We start from the raw sequence: 22,888 nt of genomic DNA, 5'->3' as shown, positions 1-22,888 counted from the left end.
CTCAAGGTGACACTTTCATGTCCGAGTACATGTGTGCGCACCTGATACCACCCCAAAACACACGTGTGTGTGTGTGGTGTGTGTGTGTGTGTGTGTGTGTGTGCGCATAATTCTGAAAATCCTTGCGCCCTAATTCCTCTGCCATTAAGTAAATGAATAGACATTCATTATAGTGCGGCGTTATTTAGCCTGCATGAATTAATTGCTGGCACGTTTTTATGCATATTCATGAAATTAAAGACACGACTAAATACGTCTAAAAGTGAAGTTGGGATCAATGTAGTGCGGACAGACTTGATTAGATTTTTTAGGAGGCTTTAGAAAGTAAATCCTATACTTATGGACGCCATTAGAATCCTAATGTGTGTCCTCACACTGCAGCAACATTGCTGCACTAAAGTCTGCCAGATATAATTTTAGTTATGTAGTTCTGCATGACAGACTGACCAGATCCATTCGATGGGCTTTTTCTTACAAGTTTTTATTTTAGACTCCAAATGTGAGTATTATCATATGAAAACTCTTGCGATGTTAGAGTCATTTTCATTGTCGTGTTTGACTTCCTGTTCCTGGAGGTGTGGCTGCCATATGCTCGTTTCTTCCGTAGGGCACAGTTGCCTTACAACAACCGAGTGTTTGTGTTTGTATTTGTGTGTGACTGTTTGAGAGCAGGCGCGTGTATCTTTGTGTAAGGTTCGTTGTGGGTGCATCTGTGTGTGAAGGCAAGTGCACGTCTCGTGTATATGTGTGTGTGTTTTAGTGCTGAATAGGTGTTTCTTGAGTCTATGATGATGATGTACTGTAGATGTGTATAGAGCTTTATGTAGAATTTGTTGTGTGTGCACTTTTTTGTTTTACTGTATATCAAGTGTGTGTGGTGATAATCTAGGTGTGTGTGTGTGTATATAGTTTGTGTGTGTTTGTATATGTGATCGTGACTGTAATACCCATTTATTATATAATTACATATGTGCATATTAAAGGGGTGCAGGGATCAGTTTTGTATTGCGTCCACATGAACACTGTCAAGAGGCAAGTGACATGCGACCTAACCAAGTGATTCTGTTTGGAAAAAAATACATATAATAATTTTACTTAAAAACTCCGGGGAGTCTATGTTATTCACAGGTTATACGTTTCAAACACATCCAGTGAAATTAATATATGTAGACAAATATTTTTTTTTTCTTATAGGACCGCCTCTGTACATGCTTTTAACTCTACCAAACTGATTAAAACACACTCAAACTTGTTAAACATCCATCCATCCATTCCTTTGCCGCTTATCCTCACGAGGGTCGCAGAGAGTGCTGGAGCCTATCCCAGCTGTCAAGGGCAGGAGGCGGGTTACACCCTGAACTGGTTGCCAGCCAATCGGAGGGCACATAGAGACAGAGAGACAGCCGCACTCACAATCACCCCTTGGGGCAATTTAGAGTGTCCAATTAATGTTGCTTGCTTTTGGGATGTGGGAAGAAACTGGAGTGCCCAGAGGAAACCCATGCAGACGCCACACAGGCGGGGCTGGGTTCGAAGCCGGGTCCTCTGAACTATGAGGCCAACGCTTTACCAGGTGATCCACCGTGCCGAACTTGTTCAACACACATTTTTGAATATTCTTTTGTGCCTGTACTCACTTTGTTGCAGTCAAGGAAAGGAAAGTAAGATTTGTGCATACTCAGTTCTCCCAAAAAAAGGCACAGCATGCTTACTTCCAGCTGCTTTTCTGTCACCTCCAGTTGAGGTTTACTGTAAAACTGACATATCGGACAAAATATTGAAATATTGAGTAGTTAAACATAAAATGTCCAAAGAATTCAATACTGAAAGTCCCCTGGCTTACTGCTAACATATACTCTGGATCCCCAATGATACCCCGAGCTATTTCTTTCACAACAAAAAGGGTGTCCCCAAAAGACTTTGATGGTACCAAAGCAATACTGTTATCGGTGAGTTTTTCAACAATTAATAAAGGATAGGGTCCTCCCCCAAAAAACAACTCTAAATTCAGACTTACCTGTACCCTGTAAAAGCCGACAAAAGTGATTGCTTAAAAACCTGCGAAAGTAGACTATCATACTTCCTCTCTTCTGTCTTACGGCTGCCCAGGCTTGATCACCACGACGGCGAGGAAACTGGACCGAGAGCAGCAGTCGGAACACTTTCTGGAGGTAGCGTACGGCTTGTTGTTTGTTTATCTTTTGCAGCCACCTGCCACGCTCTAACACAGCAGACTGGCTGGATGACGAGCCAGACACCAAGCCCCTCCGGGCCCTTCTCAGACGCTGATGAATGCCCCCAGGTTGGGGCCCGGGTGTGGGGATTTTTTTTAAATGTAATCGTTCATCATTGGTTATCTCCTTGGCTCGGGCCGGCGAGGACTTTGTGCGTGAGTGTGTAAGTGTTAGATAAGTGCACACACTGGGCGTTGGGATAGCGCCGCGATTAGCATTTACTCAACTCGCGCCGCATGCAGATGAAGCGGATAATCGCAGCGTCTCCGCCTCACAGGGAAAACGTCGTCCCTGCCGAGAATTTGCACGCAACTTATTAACCGCGGCAATTAAATGAAATCACACCCTTGGATGACCCCTCTGAGATGTTTATCTGTCGCCTAGCGATATATCACAGCGTCTGCACACACAGGACACAGAGGGGAGAGAGACAATAAAATCATCTCCACTCGCTTCATTAGGTAGCCGATTTAATGACATCCAATACAAGAGATGGAGCAATAACGTTGCCTTTGCAAAGATACCCTCGGATCATTTGTACAGCCAGGAATGTTCTAAAAATCCAGCCTCAAGAGCCCATTTCACTGAGAAACCCCAAATTTGGTCGATATATCATCATAAATTTAGCCATAAAAAAAGTCTCAAGAAGCTATGCCTAAAAAGACTCAAAGTCTGGGGAGGATGACTCGCCGTCAAACCCCAACGTTTGAAGCCAGTTTAACGTAGGAGCATGAAATTTGCGAATGGATGTCAGTCATGAGAAGAAGAAGAAAAAAAGAAACTGCCTGAATAGACGGAAAGATGGCAATTTTTGCATCATTGCATTTGGGAAGAAAAAGCACTTCGGCGAAGTTAAATGACTTGTCGTAAAACAGGAACATTAAAAAGAAAATTTCACCCCTGAAGCAGCTTTCCCTTCGGATTTTTTTTTTTTCACGAGTCGACCCACAAAGGTTTTAAGTGGCTCTATTTGGAAATGCACATTTTGAGTCAAAGTGGCAAAAATTTCAGGGGTGCTTCAAAAGGAAACTCGTCTTGTGAAGATTACCATCAAATTTTAACCTCATATGCTAAACAAATTGCTAACACCAAATATTTGGCGTTTCCTCATTGGGAGTTGGGAGGCCATGGCTGCGAAGTTTATGACGCGCATAAAGTAGGAACAGGGAGGCCGGCATTACTGTTTGAAATGGCACCAAAGTTTAATGACTCCCCATCAAACTTTTATGATTAATTCCGCCCCTGAAGCTACTTTCGCTGAGCAACGTGAAATCTAGTAGGCATGTCTGTGATGAGTAGACCCCCAAAAATGTCTCAGACACAAGAAGACAAAGGAAGTCGGCCATTCTGGTTTGACCCGGCAGCAAAGTTTGATAATTTGACATTCAGTGTTTTGTTTTTGAAGATCATCCCCCAAAGTCCGTTTCCCTGAAGCCGATAAAATTCGGTAGCCATGTCGAGCACGAGTAAGTCCAAGGGAAAACCTTTCGGAAGTCATGCTAAAATAGATACAGGAACTCTGCGAGTTTGGTTTGATGCGGACACATAAAGTCTCATTTTGGCCAAAAGACAAACTTGCCCTCGAGATGCTCCGACTTCCTTCAAAACGCTGCATGCTCACTTGAAAGTGTTTGTAAATAGACAGTTGAAAATGGACTCTAAACCTGCAGTGTGAGTACTGGCGTGCGCGGCTTTGCCCGCCACAGAGTGTAATTAAGAGTCCAGTCAGCAGTCAGGCGGCTCGCAGTCGCGATGCGATCCAATCGATGTTGTGATGAGACCTTTGCCTCCACCACAGGCCTCACTAATACAAAGAGATTTCCCATGAGCTCGACTCCTCACCGCTGCCAATGTGTGTTTCACTAAAAGCACACAAAAATATTTCACAATGCACGCAACCGTGTCGGTTTCCTAGGTGACGGTCATCGACGGGCCGGTGACCACCCGCCAGTCCACCGTGTGGGTCATGGTCCACGTAGAGGACCAGAACGACAACCCGCCCGTCTTCCCGGAGGTCACCTACCGCATCCGGCTGCCCGAGCGCGACCGCAACCGCCGCGGTGGGCCCGTCTACCGCGTCTTTGCACACGACCGCGACCTGGGCGCCAACGCCAACGTCAGCTACAGCATCGTGGACGGCAACCGGGACGAGACGTTCGGCGTGGACCCGCGGACCGCCATGGTTGTGTCCAAGAAGGCGGTGGCGGCCGGCAGCTACCACGTTCTCACAGTAAGTTGGATTTTGCTTTTTTTGGGCCGTGTTTCATCAGGCGTAAATCCCCATTTTATCATCCCGATGCATTTTTATGAGTTGGCAAAGATAAATTTGATAACTCGCCAGTGGAATTGCTTTTATATTTCGTTTGCTTGCTCTCTATCACGTCAACTCAAACCTTGTTTGGGGCCTTCATACACCAACAAATGTCATCGTAACAAATGACTCACTCACTTTTCTTCTTTTCAAACCACTTTAGTGCAGACCTTAGCTTTATATTTTTATATTTTTTTTATGGTTCAGTGCCATGTTGAGTCTGAATCAGAAACCTCGACATCTAGTCGGTGGAGCGCATCCTTGCATTTTATGCATTGTAAGGATTTTCGAGAAGTTATTCAAATATCTCATTTTGGATTGAAGTATCCATTTTAGCCTCATTAAATGCAATGAATCACTTCAAACTGGTCGCATCCACTTGTCTGACGTCATTTCCGGTCTCAGATCAAGGCAGAGGACGCCGGCGATCCCCCGCTGTGGTCCACGGTCAAGCTTCACGTGGAGTGGATCAGGAGGCCCGCGCCCTCGCCGCTGCCCCTGCTGTTCACCCAGCGCTGCTACAATTTCTCCGTGCCCGAGACGGCCGCCGTGGCTCAACCCGTCGGGGTGGTCGCCGTGGGCCAGTCCAACACTCCCGTTTGGTTCAACATCGTTGGTGAGGACGCTTTGAAGCGTTCATCCTGGAAAAGCACAATGGTCTTCCATTCCGTCAACATCAATAATGCTTTCTGTTTTTACATACGCAAGCGCTGTGTTCAATGTTATTTATTTATTTATTTTCCTATCTGTAGCGTGACATCATGTAATTGATTTTGATGACCTTTCGCTGCACTGGTTGTTCTCTGCTGCTGCTGCTGCTGCTGTTGTTCAAAATAATCAACACTATGCCGACGCATTAATTAAAAATAAGTTGATTAGCGAGACGCCGGCGCAGGGGAAACGTCATTGCAATCGTTGCTTGCATTTTTCATGCTTCAGTGGCCACAATCTTGTTATTACAACTTATCACACTCAACAAGAGTGTAATCGCATTAATTGTGGATCTTACAAAGTGCCATGCTCGGACACAAGTATTTGGACACTTTGTACAATTGGATGTTGACAATTTAGTTGTAACTGTTTTAGGAAGACTTTTTATTTTTCTGCCGCCAGTGTACAAGGCACGGCTCAAACAGATTAGATGAAGTTGAATTTGATTCTTATTACACATCCACACCATATGAGTAAGTACTCAGTGAGTAACTATTCAAGTATTGAGTCTGGTTTATTATGTTAGAGCATCCATCCACCCATCCATCCATTTTCTTTGCCGCCTATCCTCACAAGGGTCGCAGGGAGCGCTGGAGCCTATCCCGGCTGTCAACGGGCGGGAGGCGGGGTACACCCGGAACCGGTTGATAGCCGATCGCAGGGCACATCGAGACAAACAGCCCCACTCACAATCACATCTAGGGGCAATTTAGAGTGTCCAATTAATGTCGCATGTTTTTGGGATGTGGGGGGGGGGGGGGGGGACCGGAGTGCCCGGGGGAAACCCACGCAGGCACGGGGAGAGCATGCAAACTCCACACACACGCAGGGCCGGGATTGAACCCGGGTCCTCAGAACTGTGAGGCCAACGCTTTACCAACTGCGTCACCGTGCTGCCTGTTAGAGCATCATGACAGTGAAATAAACAAACGTAGAAATGTGTAACTTTAAATTTTACCCAACAATATCATAAAAGATGAAAAAAAATGTAAATTTTAGGCAGACATACAGTATGACAGTGCATGACATAGCTGGTGTAAAAAGTATGCTGCATTAAAACCACTCTGGCAAGTACAACTTAGCCAAAACTAAAAAAAAATATCCAGGAGTCACTGATGGTGCAATGGTACACACGCCTGGCTTTGGTGCAGGCAGCGTGGGATTGATTCCCGCTCAGTGATGGTGTCGATATCTCCCCTGTGACTGACTGCCAACCAGCTCAGGGTGTAATCTGCCATTCGCCCGATGCCAGTCAGGATAGGCTCCAGCTTTCCTGCAACCCTTGTGAGGATAAGCAGCTTGGATATTGACATGACATTCCTATCGAGCACTTCACAAGTCCAAGGCAGCAAAATCCCAATTGCACGTAACAAGCAGTCAATCCCCAACAATCTTTTGACCTCGCAAATATTAGAAAAGTCCTCCAAACTCTTCAAGAAACTCGCAATTATCCTCACATTTCTCATCCCTTCGGAGTCCCAATACTTTTGCCTGTGCCTTTTTTTTTTTTTTTTTTTTTTTTTTTTAATCCATGCAATTCTCTGCGTGCAGGAGGACGCGTGGCCAGAGAAATGTTCTACATTCCGCAGAACGCGTGTGGGAGGAACTGCTCTCTCGACACAGGTGAGGCGAAAAGCAAATTGCCGGCATCAAAAAAAAAAAAAAAAAAAAAAAAATGAACAAAATAAAACAAAATGGTAAATCCAGCACAGCAGCTTGTTTATAGCCAGAGGGAATACGGCTTGATCTCAATTGGAAGAAGCATCCACACACTCTGACCGTGTGCGTGGCTGGATCAGGGCTGCAAATGGCAGCGTGGATAATGCAACATCAATATGCTCCGTTCCAAATCAAAACATAAATAAAAATCCATCACAATATGTTTTTCCCATGACTAAAAATTAAAGAGCGGGCTCTCCAGATATCGCAAGGATTCACTCGAACATTTTTTTTCTCCCTTTTCTATGAAACACTAAAAAAATCCATTATTTCACTGTTTCTCGGAACTGCTTCATATTTGTGTTACGCGAGCCAAATTTTTGCACAGCTGGAGCTGGACTGCGGTTCACGCCTCAGTCCATTGGACTCGAAGTGGTCATGATAGGATAAAATGCATCCGATTTCATTGTAAAATTGTCAGAATCCCTGTTTCTGTGAACCGCTGCCCATCTGTGTTGTGTCGAGTCACACCAGCTTCACTTCACTTATGATCTGCTATTCACAGTCCAGGACAAATGGACTGTTGGACATTCGGACGGCTTCACAGTCACACCAGTTTCTGCTACTTATGAGCTGCTAGTCACAGCCCAACACCATCGGACCGTGCGCGGTCGTTCGAGCATCGATTCTGACTCTTCGCTTTTACGCTGCATGGAGTTAAAAGCTTCTTCTTTGAAGCCTTTAGACTCGTCATATCTCTTTTTGGTAATACTGCGAGACGGTTCACCCCCGAGTGTAATATTGACCATTTTCTCCGCAGGGGGAAACAGCAACAACAAGAAGGAGAAAAAAAAAAAAAAAAAAGGAAAAGTAAGCCAATTCCTGCAGTGGGCATCAGTATTCATGTGATTGCGTGTGAAGCCGGAGCCCTGAGATATGTGCGGGGATGAGAGCAAGGATGGCGTTGAATAACTAAGGCATATCAATTCTTTCTCCCCGTGTGCCTCTAATCAAAGATTAAGCCCATAAACTGTACACTGGCCCGGGAACGCGAGGTGGTTGGTGTTTGGCGAGCGATAAGGCAGATGTTGGGGAGGACGCGAAACGGCTCCTGGGTTGACGGGCAGCGCGTGGACACGTTTCGCTTCACTTTACTGTGCTCAGTCCCCGGGCCCAGATGGCTGCAATAATTACGTGGTGAGGCTTAGACGTGAATGCTAACGTGCTAATTTGCACGTGCGTGTGTGTGTGTGTGCAGGTAGCTTTGATATGCAGTTTGACCTCCAAGTGGGGGTGGGCACCGTGGTGGTGGCCAGGCCGCTGGACGCCGAGTTGCAGGCCGTTTATAATATGACGGTGCAGGTGACTGATGGCACCAGTATCGCTACTACACAGGTACACACATACACACACGTACACACTCACTACTCACAAGCGACATGAACTTACCACGATGGCAGTGAGCTGTGATGAATGTTTGATGAAGGACCAAAGAATATGTTCTCTAAGGCCATGGCAGACTTCTTGTGTTTTCAGGTCTAATCATGATATATTATTATATATATTATATTATTGCACCAAATGTCATGTTTCTAGGGGAAATCCGCTTTTTGGGCTGAATTTTCAATACAACTAATGTTTCATAGCGAGTCATTATTAGAATTTGCTGCCATGGTCTGCCCAGTACAATCATGAAAAACAAAATATTTGTCTGTATAGCATTCTGTCTGGTGTATCCATCCATCCGTTTTCTTTGCCACTTATCCTCACGAGGAGCGCTGGAGCCTATCCCGGCTGTCCACGGGCAGGAGGCGGGGTACACCCGGAACCGGTTGATAGCCGATTGCAGGGCACAATCGAGACAAACAGCCGCACTCACAATCACACCTAGGGGCAATTTAGAGGGTCCAATTAACGTGGCATGTTTTTGGGATGGGGGAGGAAACCGGAGTGTCCACGTAAAAACCCACGTAGGCACGGGGAGAACATGGAAACTCCACACATGTTGGGCCGGGATCGAACCCGGGTCCTCAGAACTGTGAGGTCAACACTTTACCAGCTAATCCACCGTGCCACCCCTCTCTGGTGTACAAGGTCTCAAATTTGAAGGGTACATTAAACCAAAATTGATTAATTTTTTGTTGGTCTACTCATAGACAAACAGTACCGACTAAATTTTGTGTTCAAAGGGAACTTATTTTCAGAGAGGGTACATTTATTAAAAAAGTATTTATTATGGAATATGTTGCCGTACTATGTCAGGTGTTCATCCGGGTTCAGGACAGCAACGACAACCCTCCGGTGTTCTCGCAGCCGGCCTACGACGTCAGTGTGTCTGAGGACGTAGCGGTAGACACGGAGCTGCTGCGCTTGCGTGCATCGGACATGGACGAGCGCAGCCGCCTCAGCTTCTCCATCTACGGCAGCGTGGACCCGGCCAGCATGCGGTTGTTCCGGGTCAACCCGGGCACCGGGGCCGTGTACATTGCCGACCTGTTGGACTACGAGGCCCGGACGCAGCACATCCTCACCGTTATGGTGAGCTCTTGACAGCGGTGTTAGCATGAGTGATTTGATCTTGCTTAACTTAGTTCATGGTCCGCTTTCGTCGTTCAGGTCAAGGACCAGGAGTTTCCATTCAACAGGGACCTGGCTCGGATCCTGGTGGCGGTGGAGGACGCCAACGACAACATCCCCTTTTTCACCAGCACCTTGTACGACGCCGTCACGTACGAGTCTTCCCCTGTTGGGACCTCGGTCCTGCAAGTCACAGCGCTGGACAAGGACAGCGGGATTAACGGACAGCTCACCTACACCATACAAGCAGGTTCTGATTATCTGTACAATCCGTTTTTGGGTTTCGTCCGTCTGTCTTGCATTCGAGGTTCAAATCCAAATGTGTAATTTCTCAGGCAACACGGGCGGCATGTTTGGCATCAACAACAACACGGGCCTCATCTTCATTGCCAAGGACTTGGATATCACTTCTGTGGGCTTTTACACACTCACCGTGCAAGTCACAGATGGCGGTTTTCCGCCGCTCATGGCCACTGCTTCCGCCCGTGTATCTTTGACGCTGTCCAACTTATCCAGGCCTAAATTCTCCCAGAAGGAGTACCAGGCAGAGGTAAATCGATGCCGATCTAAAAGACTCGGAAAATGAAAACTTATTGATGTTTTTTTTGTTGTTGTTGTTGTTTTCAGATCATGGAGAACAGTACAGCCGGAGCTCACGTGACCACAGTGAGCGCCCTGAGTCGCTCGGCACTCATTTATGACATCACCGGGGGCAACGATGAAAAGTGCTTCTTCATCAATTGCCACACGGGCGTCATCAGCACGCGCAAACGCTTCGACTTTGAGGTCAGTTCATACTTTGTGGACCTGTTGAATGGAGTAATATATGGGTTAACGAATTCAAATTACAGTATAACAGTCCAATGAAATAATGAGGAAAATTTTGATGTATTTTTTTTATAGGTATGACATGATCTGGTTAAGATGTCACTCGCTTTGCTACCAATTATCCATTTTTTTTAAGAAAATACATGATTAGTATTTTTTTTTTTGCAATTTCTTTAGCAACACAAGATTTGGTGGCCAAGTTTATCATGATGCGACTCACAAAAAAAAAATCTCAAGAAAGAAAAAAAAAATGGCTATTTCTGGCATTTAAGGCTTATTTGTATTGTTTAAAAGTCAAAAGACATGACTGGTAGGTTACTGATTTAAAAATTCAGCCCCCAGACCAATTTCCCTTCTTCAAAATTTTTGTAGCCGTGTGTATCATTAAAAAATCTCAAAAAGCCATGCCTGAAAGAAAATATCTAGTGAGTCATGATGGTTTTGAAATGACATCGCTTGATGTAAAATCCGTGGTTTTTGAAAATTCAGTTGAAAATAGTTAGTTAATAGTTGACTTTAATCTTTAATTGAATCTCAAAGACTTGAAAATGAAATGAAATAGATGAATCACAATACTCACAGAGTTGAGTTTAATCATTTTTTTTTAAAAAGAAAAGTAGCTAATCTCAGGTGTCTCTCTGGTTTCTTTGCTTTGGTTAGAAAACGTCATCCTACTTCCTGATGGTCCGCGCCTCCAGCATGGCAGGTGCGGAGGCCAGCGTCACGGTCGTGGTTCAGGTGGGCGACGTCAACGACAACGCGCCTGTCTTCCAGCAATTAAGGTATCAAAACCCTTCGGCTACTGTTTAGACCGTAAGTCTTGACCGTGCTGTCGAAACTTCTGTGGAAGGTACTCGGGAGCCATCAGCGAGGCGGCCCCAATCAACAGCGTGGTCCTCGGGGACGACGGCGACCCCCTGGTCATCCGGGCGACGGATGCCGACCGCAATCACAACGCCCTGCTGGTGTTCCACATTGTAGACGAGACTGCTCGTATGTTCTTCAGTGTGGACCCTGGGACCGGATCCATCCGGTAGGGGCCAGGTTTCTGAAAAATTCATCCCCTTTAGCCAGTTAAAGTTACAGACAATTTGTTCGTGATGTGTATCATGAGTTAACCCACCAAAAATTTTCATCGGGTTACTTTATTATTTTGGTTTTAGTAGCCATCAAATTTTTGTTTTGGCCATTTCCAAGTCCTCCTGAAATACAAACTTAGTCCTAAAAAGTTTCATTTTTAACATCCATCCATCCATTTCCAAGCTGCTCACAAGGATCGTGGGAGTGCTGGAGCCAATCCCTTCTGCCATTGGGCAGGAGTCGGGGTACACCCCGAACTGGTTACCAGCCAGTCGCGGGGCACATAGAGACGGACAACAGTCACAGTCACAATCACACCGAAGGAAAATTTAGAGTCTCCAATGAATGCATGTTTTTGGGAGGTGGCAGGAGAAAAGAGTGCCTGGAGAAAACTCACACAGGTCGGGCCGGGATTTGAACCCCGGTCCTCAGAACTTTGAGGCCATTGCTCTAACCAGTTGTTCCACACCGTGCTGCCTTATTTTAGCTGTTTATTAGACGGGCGGCACGATGGATTGGCTGGTTAAGCGTTGGCCTTACAGTTCTTGGGACCTGGGTTCGATTCCGGCCCCGCCTTTGCGGAGTTTGCGTGTTCTCCCCGTGCCTGTGTGGGTTTTCTGTGGGCACTCTGGTTTCCTCCCACATCCTAAAAATTGTGAGTCTGGCTTTTTGTCTCTATGTGCCCTGTGATTGACTGGAAACCACTTCAAGGTGTACCCCGCCACCTGCCCGTTGACAGCTGGGATAGGCTCCAGCACTCCCCGCGACCCTTGTGAGGATAAGTGGCAAAGATCATGGATGGATGTTTATTAGACAGATAGGCCATGCTAAAATATGGACTATTTGCATTGTCATCCTTCTACATGGGTGAAGCATTACGTGGAGAAGTTGAATTACTTGGCATCAAACTTTTGTTGAAAATTCAGCCCCTTAACATCAGAAGACCCATAAAAAAGTCTCGGGATTCCAAACCTGGAATCAGGATCAGAATCAGTTTTAATGGCCAAGTGTGAAGAACACACAAGGAATTTTTATCCAGCAGTTGGTGCTGCCCTGGTACGACATACAAAACAGAAAACAGAGAACAAGGATCAACGTAGCAACAAGAACAAAGAACAAGAGACATTTCTGTTCATAGGAATTATTCCTTATAAGATGTGCAAGATGTGAAATCTATATAGATAAGTGTGTTAACAATGTCAATTGTGCAAAGGGAGCAGTTTAAGTGATGAATCGTGCGGTCTGCAAAATAAATAAATTAAAATAAATACTCGGGAAGTCTGTCATTTGGGATCGAACCAACCATTTTAGGTTCATTTTTCAGTTCGATGGAGCTTGACCACATGGTCATGGTCATCTTTTTGTATTTTAGGACAATCGCCAATGTGGATTATGAGACCTTCCCGGAGTTTGTCTTCAGGGTTCACGTGCGAGACAGTGGACAGCCGCCTAAAAGTGCAGACAGTCCTGCTGAAGTGTTTATCAAGGTGCGTGGTCGCTTGTTTGTCTTCACCTCACAACGCAATCTCCTGACCCTGCTGTGTGAATCTCAGGTGATCAATATCAACGACTCGCCCCCGAGATTCTCCCAGGACATGTACGAGAGCGTCCTGCTGCTCCCCACTTACGCCGGAGTGGAGGTGCTCCGCGTGGACGCCTTCGATCTCGACATGAACCCGGACCCCGAATACGAGATTCCCCGACTGGTCTATTCGCCGGTGGACCGCAACCTGGAGCACTTCTCTGTGGATCGCAGCACCGGTGTGGTGACGGTCATCAATCAGAACTTCAGCAGGGACCGGTATCGATTCAACGTGAAGGTCAGCGCATCGACACAAAGACAGACTAGACGCTTCATTAGTCACAAGCTAATGGCCACAAAATGGCTGTAAACACACTCTGCACGTTCATGTTGCCACGCCGCAGGTTTGGGACGGCCGTTTCTCCAGCGTGGCTTCGGTCACCGTGCTCGTCCGCCAAGCCGTCAGCAGTGACCTTTCTTTCGCGGCCCCATTTTACTTGGCCACCGTCCGGGAGAACACCCGCAACGAGAGCGTCCTAGCCGTGGTCCACGCTACCGGCCAGCGCCTGAACGAGCCGCTGACGTTCACGCTGCTCAACCCCGGCGGGCTCTTCGCGGTGAGGCCCACCTGCGGGGCGTTGCTCACCGTGGGTGCCCCGTTTGACCGCGAGGAACGGGACCGCTACGAGCTTGTGGTGGAGGTCCGCAGGGAGGAGGAAGTACTGAAGGTGGCCAGAGTCACTGTCAGAGTGCAGGTGAGAAGGAACCTTGGCCTTTCCCACAAAAAGCTCTCAATTTTTGCTCTGGCACAACGATAATATTGCAAATTGTGCGGAGTAGCCAAAAAATTTTAGTGACTAGTCGTGCGTTACCTCAATATATACACAGGAATCAACCATTTTGATTTGAAGCAGCCATTTTAGGGTAATTTCAACAAACATGTCCTCGAGTTGTGATGGCACTAAATTCGTTTCCTTGCAGGTGGAGGACGACAACGACAACGCCCCCGAGTTTGTAAACCTCCCGTACTACGCCACAGTGCAAGTGGAAGCCCAACCCGGCTCATCCATTTTCACGGTGACGGCCACTGACCGGGATCTGGGCGTGAACGCCCGGGTGACGTACCGTCTCAAGGAACCGCACAGGAACTTTCAGGTAGGAGACAGTCCTGATTTTCAGTACATTTGTCCAAAAACGGGTAGTAAACCACGAGTAGTGAACCAGAATCGGAACAATAAGACTTTTTTTTTTCCCTCAGGACAAAAACAAAGCTGCCTTTATTCGTATGAATTAAAACCTTTTGGATGCTAAAATTGGGATTTATCGGATTAACGGCATTTAAATTCATTGGAGACAATTGTTTAAATACACCTAACGATCTTGGTCATGAAATGAAGTTGTACTTTCTTGAGACCGATTAGCATTTACCTGGGATTTGACAGCATCTCGTGGTATCAGGATATTCCAGAAACAGCAGAAAAAACAGCGAAAGGGGATTTTTGTAAATAATTAACTGCAAATATGCTGTACATAAGAAAAACTTTTACTTTGGTCCAATCTGATGGAATCTTCCTGTTTCTGTGAGATTTCATTCATTGAGAGATAATTCTGCTTTTCTCACCATGCCGTTCCTACTGATAAAATAAATATTCCACTTTGCATTACAATTTTCCAGTTTCCAAATATTTATTAGCTTCTGTAAATGCAAAAAAAAGTGAGTTTGATGACTTTCTATCATTCGTCTAAAGTAGTAATGCACATTTTGTTTCCCCGCGTGTAATGTCACTATTTATTATTTTGATTATATATTATCCATCCATCCATTTTCTTTTGCCGCTTATCCTCATGAGGGTCGCGGGGAGTGCTGGAGCCTATCCCAGCTGTCAATGGGCGTGAGGCGGGGTACACCCTGAACTGGTTCCCAGCCAATCGATTATGTATTAGCTATTCATAATTTATCTAGAATCGTATACACGCTAATGTTACTCTTACTTTGTAGGTGAACCCTGTGACGGGCGAGCTGACGCTGAAGCGATCCTTTGAGGCTGACTTGTCCAGCGCCGAGTTCAAGGTGGTGGTCGTGGCTTCCGACGGCGGCGCCCGCTGTCTGTCCAGCGAGGTGGAGCTTCCAGTCAGCGTGCTGAACAAAGCGATGCCGCTGTTCGACAAGCCCTTCTACGGTGTGACCGTGCCCGAAGACGTGCCCGTGTCCACCTCGCTGTTGAGTGTGAACGCCAGCAGCCCGACGGGCCAGCCCATCATTTTCACGCTGGCCGGCGGCGACCCGTCGTTGCAGTTCGACATCGGCTACGACACGGGTACGATCAGCGTGCTCTACCCGCTGGACTACGAGACGGCACCGTACTACCGCCTCGCTGCCAGGGCCACCGACACGCTGACGGGCGCCAGGTCTGAGGTGGACGTGGACGTCGTGGTTCTCGACGTCAACGACAACGCGCCTACCTTCCAGAAACCGGCGTACTCCGCTGTGGTTCCCGAGAACGCCATGATCGGAACCAGCGTCCTACAGGTTCACAATTTCTTTATCCAATGGAGAGTATAGAATAAAGTCATAATTTCGAGTGGATAAAGTTATATATTTTTTCTTTTAACTATAATAAATTGACTTTTTTTCTTAAAACATATTAACTATATTAACTATTCTCTTCCCCAAAAACTGTGACTTTTGAAAAATACCATATATAGCAAGATCTAAATGAAAAATTCAAGACTTTTTAAAAAATATAACAATTTTGACATGACAACAAAACTTTCTCAAGAAAAAAGCCTTTGAATTTGAAAAAAATCTTGTAATATTAACAGAAAATTCTTTAAAAATGACTTTTTGTCTTGAAAATCTTTTAGTACAATATGCAATTTTTTTTCATTAAAAAATGTTTTCATCCCGATGGAATAACAGACTTTCCTCACATAATTTCAAGAAAGTTGGTCCAAACTAACATCATGGGCTAATTTTTGTCACGTATAACACAGATGAAAATATGGCTTTTATCCCCCCCCAAAAAAAGTCACGATTGCTGTAGGTTATGATGTTTTTCTCAAGAATAAATGTTGAAAAAAATGTGAGTTTTAATTTTGAATAAATACAGCTCATAAATTCAAGTAAATCTTACTCTTATTAAGTTTTTTTTATATGATATTTTTCTCAAAATTATATACCTTTATTTAAAAAAATACAAATACAGTATATTATCACCGGATTTAGAATTTATTCATAAAAAATACAAATTAAATGATTTAGTTAGCTTTTCCTGCTGCAAAAAAAGTGACTTATTAAAAAAAAAAAGTTTGGCATAATTTTCGTCTAAATTTTGTTTATCCTAAAAAAATAGATGACTTTTTATCTTGAAACATTTTGCCCTCGAACGAATACACATTTTTACTAGGGAAAACTTTACATTGACTCTATATATAAAACTCTTTACTTAATTCATGTTGTATCTAAACATTAAAAAAGTCCATCATTTAATCTTGAAAAATACGAATCAATTTTTGCAAGATTATTAATTAAAAAGAAATCTCCATTTTGAGCTCTCCTAATCAGTCGCCACGTTATTCCGATAAGTTACCTGAGCTTTTCCCAGTAATCGCGCAGGACTATGGAAACATTTACTCAAGACCACGTGGAATTAAACTGTCTGGACTCACAGAGTCCATGTAATTATAGTGGCTGACATGATAAGTCATCGGCATTAAAGCTCATTATTATTGTTGTAACGGAGAATATTTGACATCTACCACTAAAAATGTATTTCTTCATTCCTGAGCTTTCCAAGCTTGTGTGCCAATACCAAAGCGAGAACTGTATTGATTTCTCTTTATTTATTTACTTATTTTAAGGGAGGTCAGTGCAACAGGAGAGAAATTGTAGCAGCTCTAAATCTATGGCAGCAGTCCGTGCTTTTAAATCTGTTCCGCGCAAGACCTTCATCCCGCGCATGTTTGTTCAAGACCTGACCTCGTGGCCTTGACTTACCGGAGTTTGGTGATTTAGGATCGCCCCTCTGTGGAGTCGACATGGTTGGAATTTGAAAGCAATTTTATACATTTCAAGAAGGACGAGAAGGAACCAAATGAGCCAAAAAGGGTTGCTTCAAACCAAAGTAGCAGATTCCTGCGTCTTTTTCATCCCATCTTCCCATCTTCCCAAATTCACATCAAAAGTAAATCTGCCGACTGTGCTCTCAGGTGTTTGCTCAGGATCAAGACGCGGACAAGAACTCCAGGGTGAGATACGAGATCGTGTCCGACACGTACAACAGCAGCGATTATTTCCACGTGGAGCGCGACAGCGGTCTGCTGTTGACGGCGCGGCTGCTGGACTACGAGCTGGTCCAGCGCTTCAACTTCGTCGTGCGGGCGACGGACGGCGGCGAGCCGCCGCTCAGCAGCGACGTCAGCGTCGCGGTGGGCGTCGCCGACACCAACGACAACCCGCCCGACTTCAGCCAGACGCTGTACGAGGCCTTCGTCAGCGAGATGGCCCCCCGAGGGCACTTTGTCACCTGCGTCCAGGCCTCGGACTCCGACGTGGGCGATGCCCAGAGGCTCAGGTCAGTTGGAAGTTAAGGTGCACATAAAAAGTTGACACACCCTCGTACAAATGCCATTTTTTTGTGATATAAAAAAACATGAAAAAAAAAAATTCTGACATTTTTGTGATATATGCCTGTAGAACAACATTGATCTTTTTCAAAGGGAAAAATTATCATTTTGGAAGGGAAAAATTAACTGTGGCTAACTATGCACACACCCTCTAAAAACTGGGAATGTGGTTGTGTTCAGAATGAACTAATCACATTCAGGAATGAAATACTTTTGTTTGGCTGTGTCCCAAAAAAATTCAGATATTCTAGTAGTCTTAGAATTAAGACTTGTCAGTCTAAAAAAATGTGTTTTATCTTGGACTATTCTTACTTGTATTCCAAGAAAAACCTGAGGTTTTTTTTTCTCATAATAAAATATGACTTCATCTTTAAAAAGAAAAAGAAAACTCAATCCTTGGAAAAATTCTGACTTTCATCTCAGAGAAACAGATATCAGTTTAAATGTTTTTTGTCCAAAATATGATTTCCCCCACCACAAAAAAATATTATTGGAAATACTGTTTTGGGGAAAAAAAATGTTTTTTTTTAATTTAAAAAAATGCACATTTCTTCTTTTAAATTCAGAAAAAAAAATGTAATTCAGAATTTTTTTTTTTTTATCTTCACTAAATACGATTGATTTCCCAAATTACCCATTTTTCCCCCCCAGGCAATCCATATGTTTCAGCGATCAATTATCAAGAGAGTTGTGTACTCCCCACCCTTTCCCCAGGTACAGCATCCTGTCCGGTAACGAGCGCATGACCTTCTCCATGGAGGCGGAGAGCGGCGTTCTGCGTCTGTCTAACAGGAGGCGACAGGGCATTAAGCAGTCGCATCAGCTCAACGTGTCCGTGTCTGACGGCGTCTTCACCAACACGGCTCAGGTGACGCCGCTGTCCCGACTCGCCCGCCCTCTCAATTAGCTGACGCCCGACGCTTGGGGAGCATTTCTGCCCAGGTCCGCCGAGGTTAATTTGTGTTCACGTCACGTCCGATTTACTGACGGGAGCGGCTGCCGAGTGGAACGCTCCGGTTCGCGGTTTTTGCTGTGTCGGCTATTTTGTGATTGTCTACATAAAGTGCGAACGTTTTTCGAATGGTAATAGGAGGAACAACTGAGCTTCATTGCAGCAATTGGCGAGACAAAGAGAGACAAAACATCTCACATCAATGCTTTGATGGCAAGGCCAACAGAGTAGATTTAGCATGTTAGCAGTTAGCAAACATCCAGTGTTCATGCTCAGTATTACCGCAAAACTGGCGGTGATGTTGATGGTGATTTCCAGGTGGTGGTGAACATACTGGGAGCCAACCTGTACAGTCCGGTGTTCAGTCAGAGGTTCTACTTGGCAGAAGTCCCAGAGAATGCACCGCTCGGTTCAAAGGTCATTCAGGTATCCGTTCATGTTCCGAGGTCATCTTCCTTCATGTGACCCGCACAAAATGTTTAAAAATCTATCTGCGCTGCGTGCATCGAAGGTCCGCGCCTCCGACGAGGACTCGGGCCTGTTCGGCCAGATCACGTACTCCTTCATCAACGACTTTGGGAAGAGTCGCTTCGCCGTGGACGCGGACGGACTCATTTCTACCACGCAGAGACTGGATCGAGAGGACCCTCTAAACAAAGACATCTTGCTCACTGTCATGGCACTGGATGGAGGAGGTACCATCATCATCATCATCTTCACGTCCAAAACTCTCCCAAGTGGTCCAGTTGGGTTCAGCGTACATTGAATCCTAGGCCGGGCGTCATTCTGCACGGTGCGCGTGGTGCTGGTGGACGAGAACGACAACGCGCCACGCTTCCGGGCGGTGGAGTACCGCATGAGCATCAAGGCCAACGTGGGCAAAGGCTCCCTGGTCACGCAGATCCAGGCCAGCGACCCCGACGCCGGCTCCAATGGCAGGATCGTTTACTCGCTCTACAGCGAGGCGCGCTTGTCCCTGGTCGACGTCCTCGAGGTCAGTCGTCTCGGAAAAACTTTTGAAATTAACTTCCGTCATTTAGTTCTACATTAATATTAGTTTGTTTACAAGAAGCTATTGGTTGAGAGTCCTTTTCAGCCAATTTTATTGCCAATAAAATAAAAATAAGCAGTGTTAAGCCTAACAAAATAATATTAACACAACTAAACCAGTATGAGGAGAGCCAAATATGTAATTTGTTAACAAAAAAGCTCATGGGCAAAATTCATACGAATGCAATAGCAATGGAACAGAAATTTGAAGTTGCAGACCTACAACAATAAAAGCAGTTACACCGCTAAGTCAGTCAAACGAGAGACAAATAAGATACTTGTTTACAAAGAGTTACTGGCTGGGAATCCTACCAAATGGTGACGGAAACCCTGCAAATCTAGTAAATCGGTGACAAAAAGCTACTGTTTGAAAGTGCTACTGAGCCAAAAGCAAAAAAAAAAAAAAAAAATCTAGCCCTAACCTAAACTGCCCAAGTGCCAAACCACCAAAATGCAAGCAGAAACATCGCTGAGCCAGTCCTTTGTTAACAAAAAGCCACCGGCCACGTGTGACATTGCGCAGGTGGAGTCGGACAGCGGCTGGATGATGACCAAGAGCTCGGTGTCGCACCTCCAGGGCACGGTGCTGTCCTTCTTCGTCAAGGCCAGCGACTGCGGCTCGCCGGCCAAACACTCGCTGGTGTCGGCCTTCATCCACGTGGTGCCCCCCGCCGCCTTCATCCCGTCCTTCAGCCAGCCCCAGTACTCCTTCACCGTCCCCGAGGACACGCCGGCGGGCACGGCGCTGGGCTCCGTCTACATGGGCCCGGGCCAGAGCGCCGCCTTCTCCCCCGTGGCCGGAGAGACGGCCGACAGCAACCAGGGCGGGACCTTCCTGGTGGAGGCCGACACGGGGCTCATCCGTCTGGTCAAGGCTCTGGACTACGAGCGGGTCCCCGTCTATCGCTTCAAGGTGGCTGCCGCCGCCCGCAGGGACCTCATCGAGGCCATCATCAGCGTGGATGTGGAAGTCAAGGTTGGTCGGAAAGTTCCCTGTCGAGTTTGGAAGTGTTATGGCCTCAACACAATCCATTTTAAATGCAAGAAAACAATTGATTGTTTATTATGTAGCGAGATCACGAGTGATTTTGAAAGCACTATAGAAAGAAAACCCATCGATTGTCATTGCTTTAAAGCAGGAACTACGGCGTATTGCTTTTGAACGTGTTAAAGCAAGTGACCTATTGACTTTTTTAGTGTGCTGTTGCGAGAACCCCAACAATTTGCAGTTATGACAAGAAAACGTACAGATTTTAAATAGTACAAAAAGAACACGATTGATTTTTAGTGCACGGTGCCATGAGCCTGATTGATTTGAATGCGCTGATTTTAAATATGGTTAAACAAGAACGCCGTTCCTCTTTCCTGGATCACGGCAAGAACCGTACCAATTTTGAACGTGTTATAGCAAGGATATGATTAATTTCGAGTGTGTTATTACAAGACCTTTGTTTTTGAATGCCATTGAAAAAAAACTCATCTATTTCTAATGCAGCATCTGTCCATCCATCCACCCATCCATCCATTATCTTTGACACTTATCCTCACAAGGGTCGCAAGAAGTGCTGGAGCCTATTCCAGCTGTACACAATGAACTGGTTGCTGGCCAGGGCACATGGAGACAAACAGCCGCACTCACAATCACACCTCGGGGCAATTTAGAGTATCCAATTAATGTTGCATATTTTTGGGATGCGGGAGGAAACCGGAGTGCCCGGAGAAAACCCACGCAAGCATGGAGTGAACGTGCAAACTCCAAACAGGCAGGACCAGGATTGAGCCCGGGACCTCAGAACTGTGAGGCCAACGCTTTCCAGCTGTTCCAACGTGCCTCTGATGCACCAAGAAAACAATGTTTATGATTGATGTCTTGAGGTACCGCCGGTTAAAAGTTGTAACAGGACCGTTTCCGTAAAGGTTTCTGGTGAAGCAGCAAATGGCTCACTCATCAAGCCCTTGTATTTACTGCATTCCGCACGTCTGCTCCGTGCAACATCTACCGTTCCTCGCAACGATTGAAAAAAGAAAACGCCCGTGTGGTGCAGGTCCTGGACGTGAACGACAACGAGCCGGCGTTCGAGACGGACATGTACGTGGCCACCGTGATGGAAGGCTTGCCGGTCGGCACCAGGGTGGTCCAAGTCCGGGCTTTGGACCCCGACCGGGGCTCCAACGGTCAGGTGGGATATGCGCGTATATATGTGTGTGAAATAATTGTTTAACACTGCCTTCAAACTCATTGTATCAAACAATAACATAGGTAAAGATAGAAAATGCGTTGTTCAATCGTCATATCTTGAATAAATGGTTATAACACTATTATAACATTGATGCTACTTGCTACCACCTCTATGGAATTTTTTTGGTTTGTGAATATTAATGAAACGCAAATTTGTGTCCTTATTTTAAATGCCTCAAAAAAGCAAAATCATAAATAGGATTACTCGGATGTCAGTGCAGCACTGCATCAAAATAAGCACCTTAACTTCCCCCACAGGTGACTTACAGCCTAGAAGAGCCGACGTCCGCCGCCACTTCCGTGTTCTCCATCGACAGCAAGACGGGCTGGATCACCACCGCCGCCGCCGTGGACCACGAGCTGCGCTCCAGCTACAGCTTCCGCGTCCTGGCGTCCGATCAGGGCGAGTTGCGCTCGCTGCGGGCCGCCGCCGCCGTCACGGTGGCCGTGTCGGACGTCAATGACAACCCGCCGCGCTTCCGGCGGGAGCTGTATCGCGGCGCCGTCAAGGAGAGCGACCCCCCGGGCGAGGTGGTCGCTGTCCTCAAGACCAGGGACGACGACGGGACCGACCAGAACCGCATGGTCAGCTTCTATCTCACCGGTAAGGGAGACTTTGAAATATTTTTCTGATGGTACAATCCTTTTACACTGAGGAATTTTGTATTTATTAAATACACTGAAAAAAATCAAATATAGGTTAATGTGTTAAGCGACTGTAAGTAAATAAAAAAAAAACAGCCTACAGATAAAAAGCCAAAAAGTGAAAAATATTATTTTTTTTAAGTACAATATTTAACTACTGCTATTTTGTGTATGTAATATAACATAGATAAATATTCATACAATAGTATTAGCAATATATTTCATGCTGATCTGATGAAGAAGTAGGTGCAAGATTTTCTGATTATACAAAACTTTGTAATAAATGTAATAAATAATAATAATAAATAGTCCTTTATAAATATTTGTAAATGTTTTTATCTAAGTTTGATTAATCTTTAAAAATTAAAAATGGTTAAGATGTATGTATAAAAATTGAAAATATACAGGGGCAATAAAAAAATGGTGCCGAGCTGGTTGAAATTGGAAACCATAT

The 22,888-nt window shown here is 45.5% G+C and overlaps 1 protein-coding gene across 16 annotated transcripts in view; it reads left to right on the top strand.

Annotated features, from left to right (window-relative positions):
* The window catches only part of LOC133491384 (protocadherin Fat 3-like), a 75,665-nt gene that overhangs the window by 26,654 nt on the left and 26,123 nt on the right, over window positions 1-22,888 (top strand). For 11 of the 16 annotated variants that reach the window (XR_009792396.1, XM_061802403.1, XM_061802402.1 and 8 more), the window contains 23 exons: window positions 2,110-2,171; window positions 4,150-4,464; window positions 4,951-5,161; window positions 6,808-6,879; window positions 8,174-8,310; window positions 9,178-9,453; window positions 9,532-9,742; window positions 9,828-10,042; window positions 10,120-10,278; window positions 10,981-11,102; window positions 11,171-11,353; window positions 12,773-13,220; window positions 13,327-13,677; window positions 13,904-14,077; window positions 14,922-15,452; window positions 17,132-17,496; window positions 18,263-18,416; window positions 18,819-18,926; window positions 19,012-19,195; window positions 19,274-19,494; window positions 20,074-20,526; window positions 21,596-21,730; window positions 22,048-22,393. Coding sequence is in view for 14 of the 16 variants with exons in the window: in XM_061802403.1 (XP_061658387.1) it covers window positions 2,110-2,171; window positions 4,150-4,464; window positions 4,951-5,161; window positions 6,808-6,879; window positions 8,174-8,310; window positions 9,178-9,453; window positions 9,532-9,742; window positions 9,828-10,042; window positions 10,120-10,278; window positions 10,981-11,102; window positions 11,171-11,353; window positions 12,773-13,220; window positions 13,327-13,677; window positions 13,904-14,077; window positions 14,922-15,452; window positions 17,132-17,496; window positions 18,263-18,416; window positions 18,819-18,926; window positions 19,012-19,195; window positions 19,274-19,494; window positions 20,074-20,526; window positions 21,596-21,730; window positions 22,048-22,393 (5,433 nt within the window). In the remaining 2 variants the exon portion in view is untranslated. Of the gene's footprint in view, window positions 1-2,109; window positions 2,172-4,149; window positions 4,465-4,950; window positions 5,162-6,807; window positions 6,880-8,173; window positions 8,311-9,177; window positions 9,454-9,531; window positions 9,743-9,827; window positions 10,043-10,119; window positions 10,279-10,980; window positions 11,103-11,170; window positions 11,354-12,772; window positions 13,221-13,326; window positions 13,678-13,903; window positions 14,078-14,921; window positions 15,453-17,131; window positions 17,497-18,262; window positions 18,417-18,818; window positions 18,927-19,011; window positions 19,196-19,273; window positions 19,495-20,073; window positions 20,527-21,595; window positions 21,731-22,047; window positions 22,394-22,888 lie in introns of those variants that run through there. The other 5 variants (XM_061802410.1, XM_061802407.1, XM_061802405.1 and 2 more) reach the window with 3 other exon arrangements.

This window comes from Syngnathoides biaculeatus, chromosome 18, assembly GCF_019802595.1.
Source record: "Syngnathoides biaculeatus isolate LvHL_M chromosome 18, ASM1980259v1, whole genome shotgun sequence".
Classification (NCBI taxonomy): Eukaryota; Metazoa; Chordata; class Actinopteri; order Syngnathiformes; family Syngnathidae; genus Syngnathoides; species Syngnathoides biaculeatus.
Note: the sequence above shows the minus strand (reverse complement) of the source record. Positions and strands in the feature narration are given on the sequence as shown.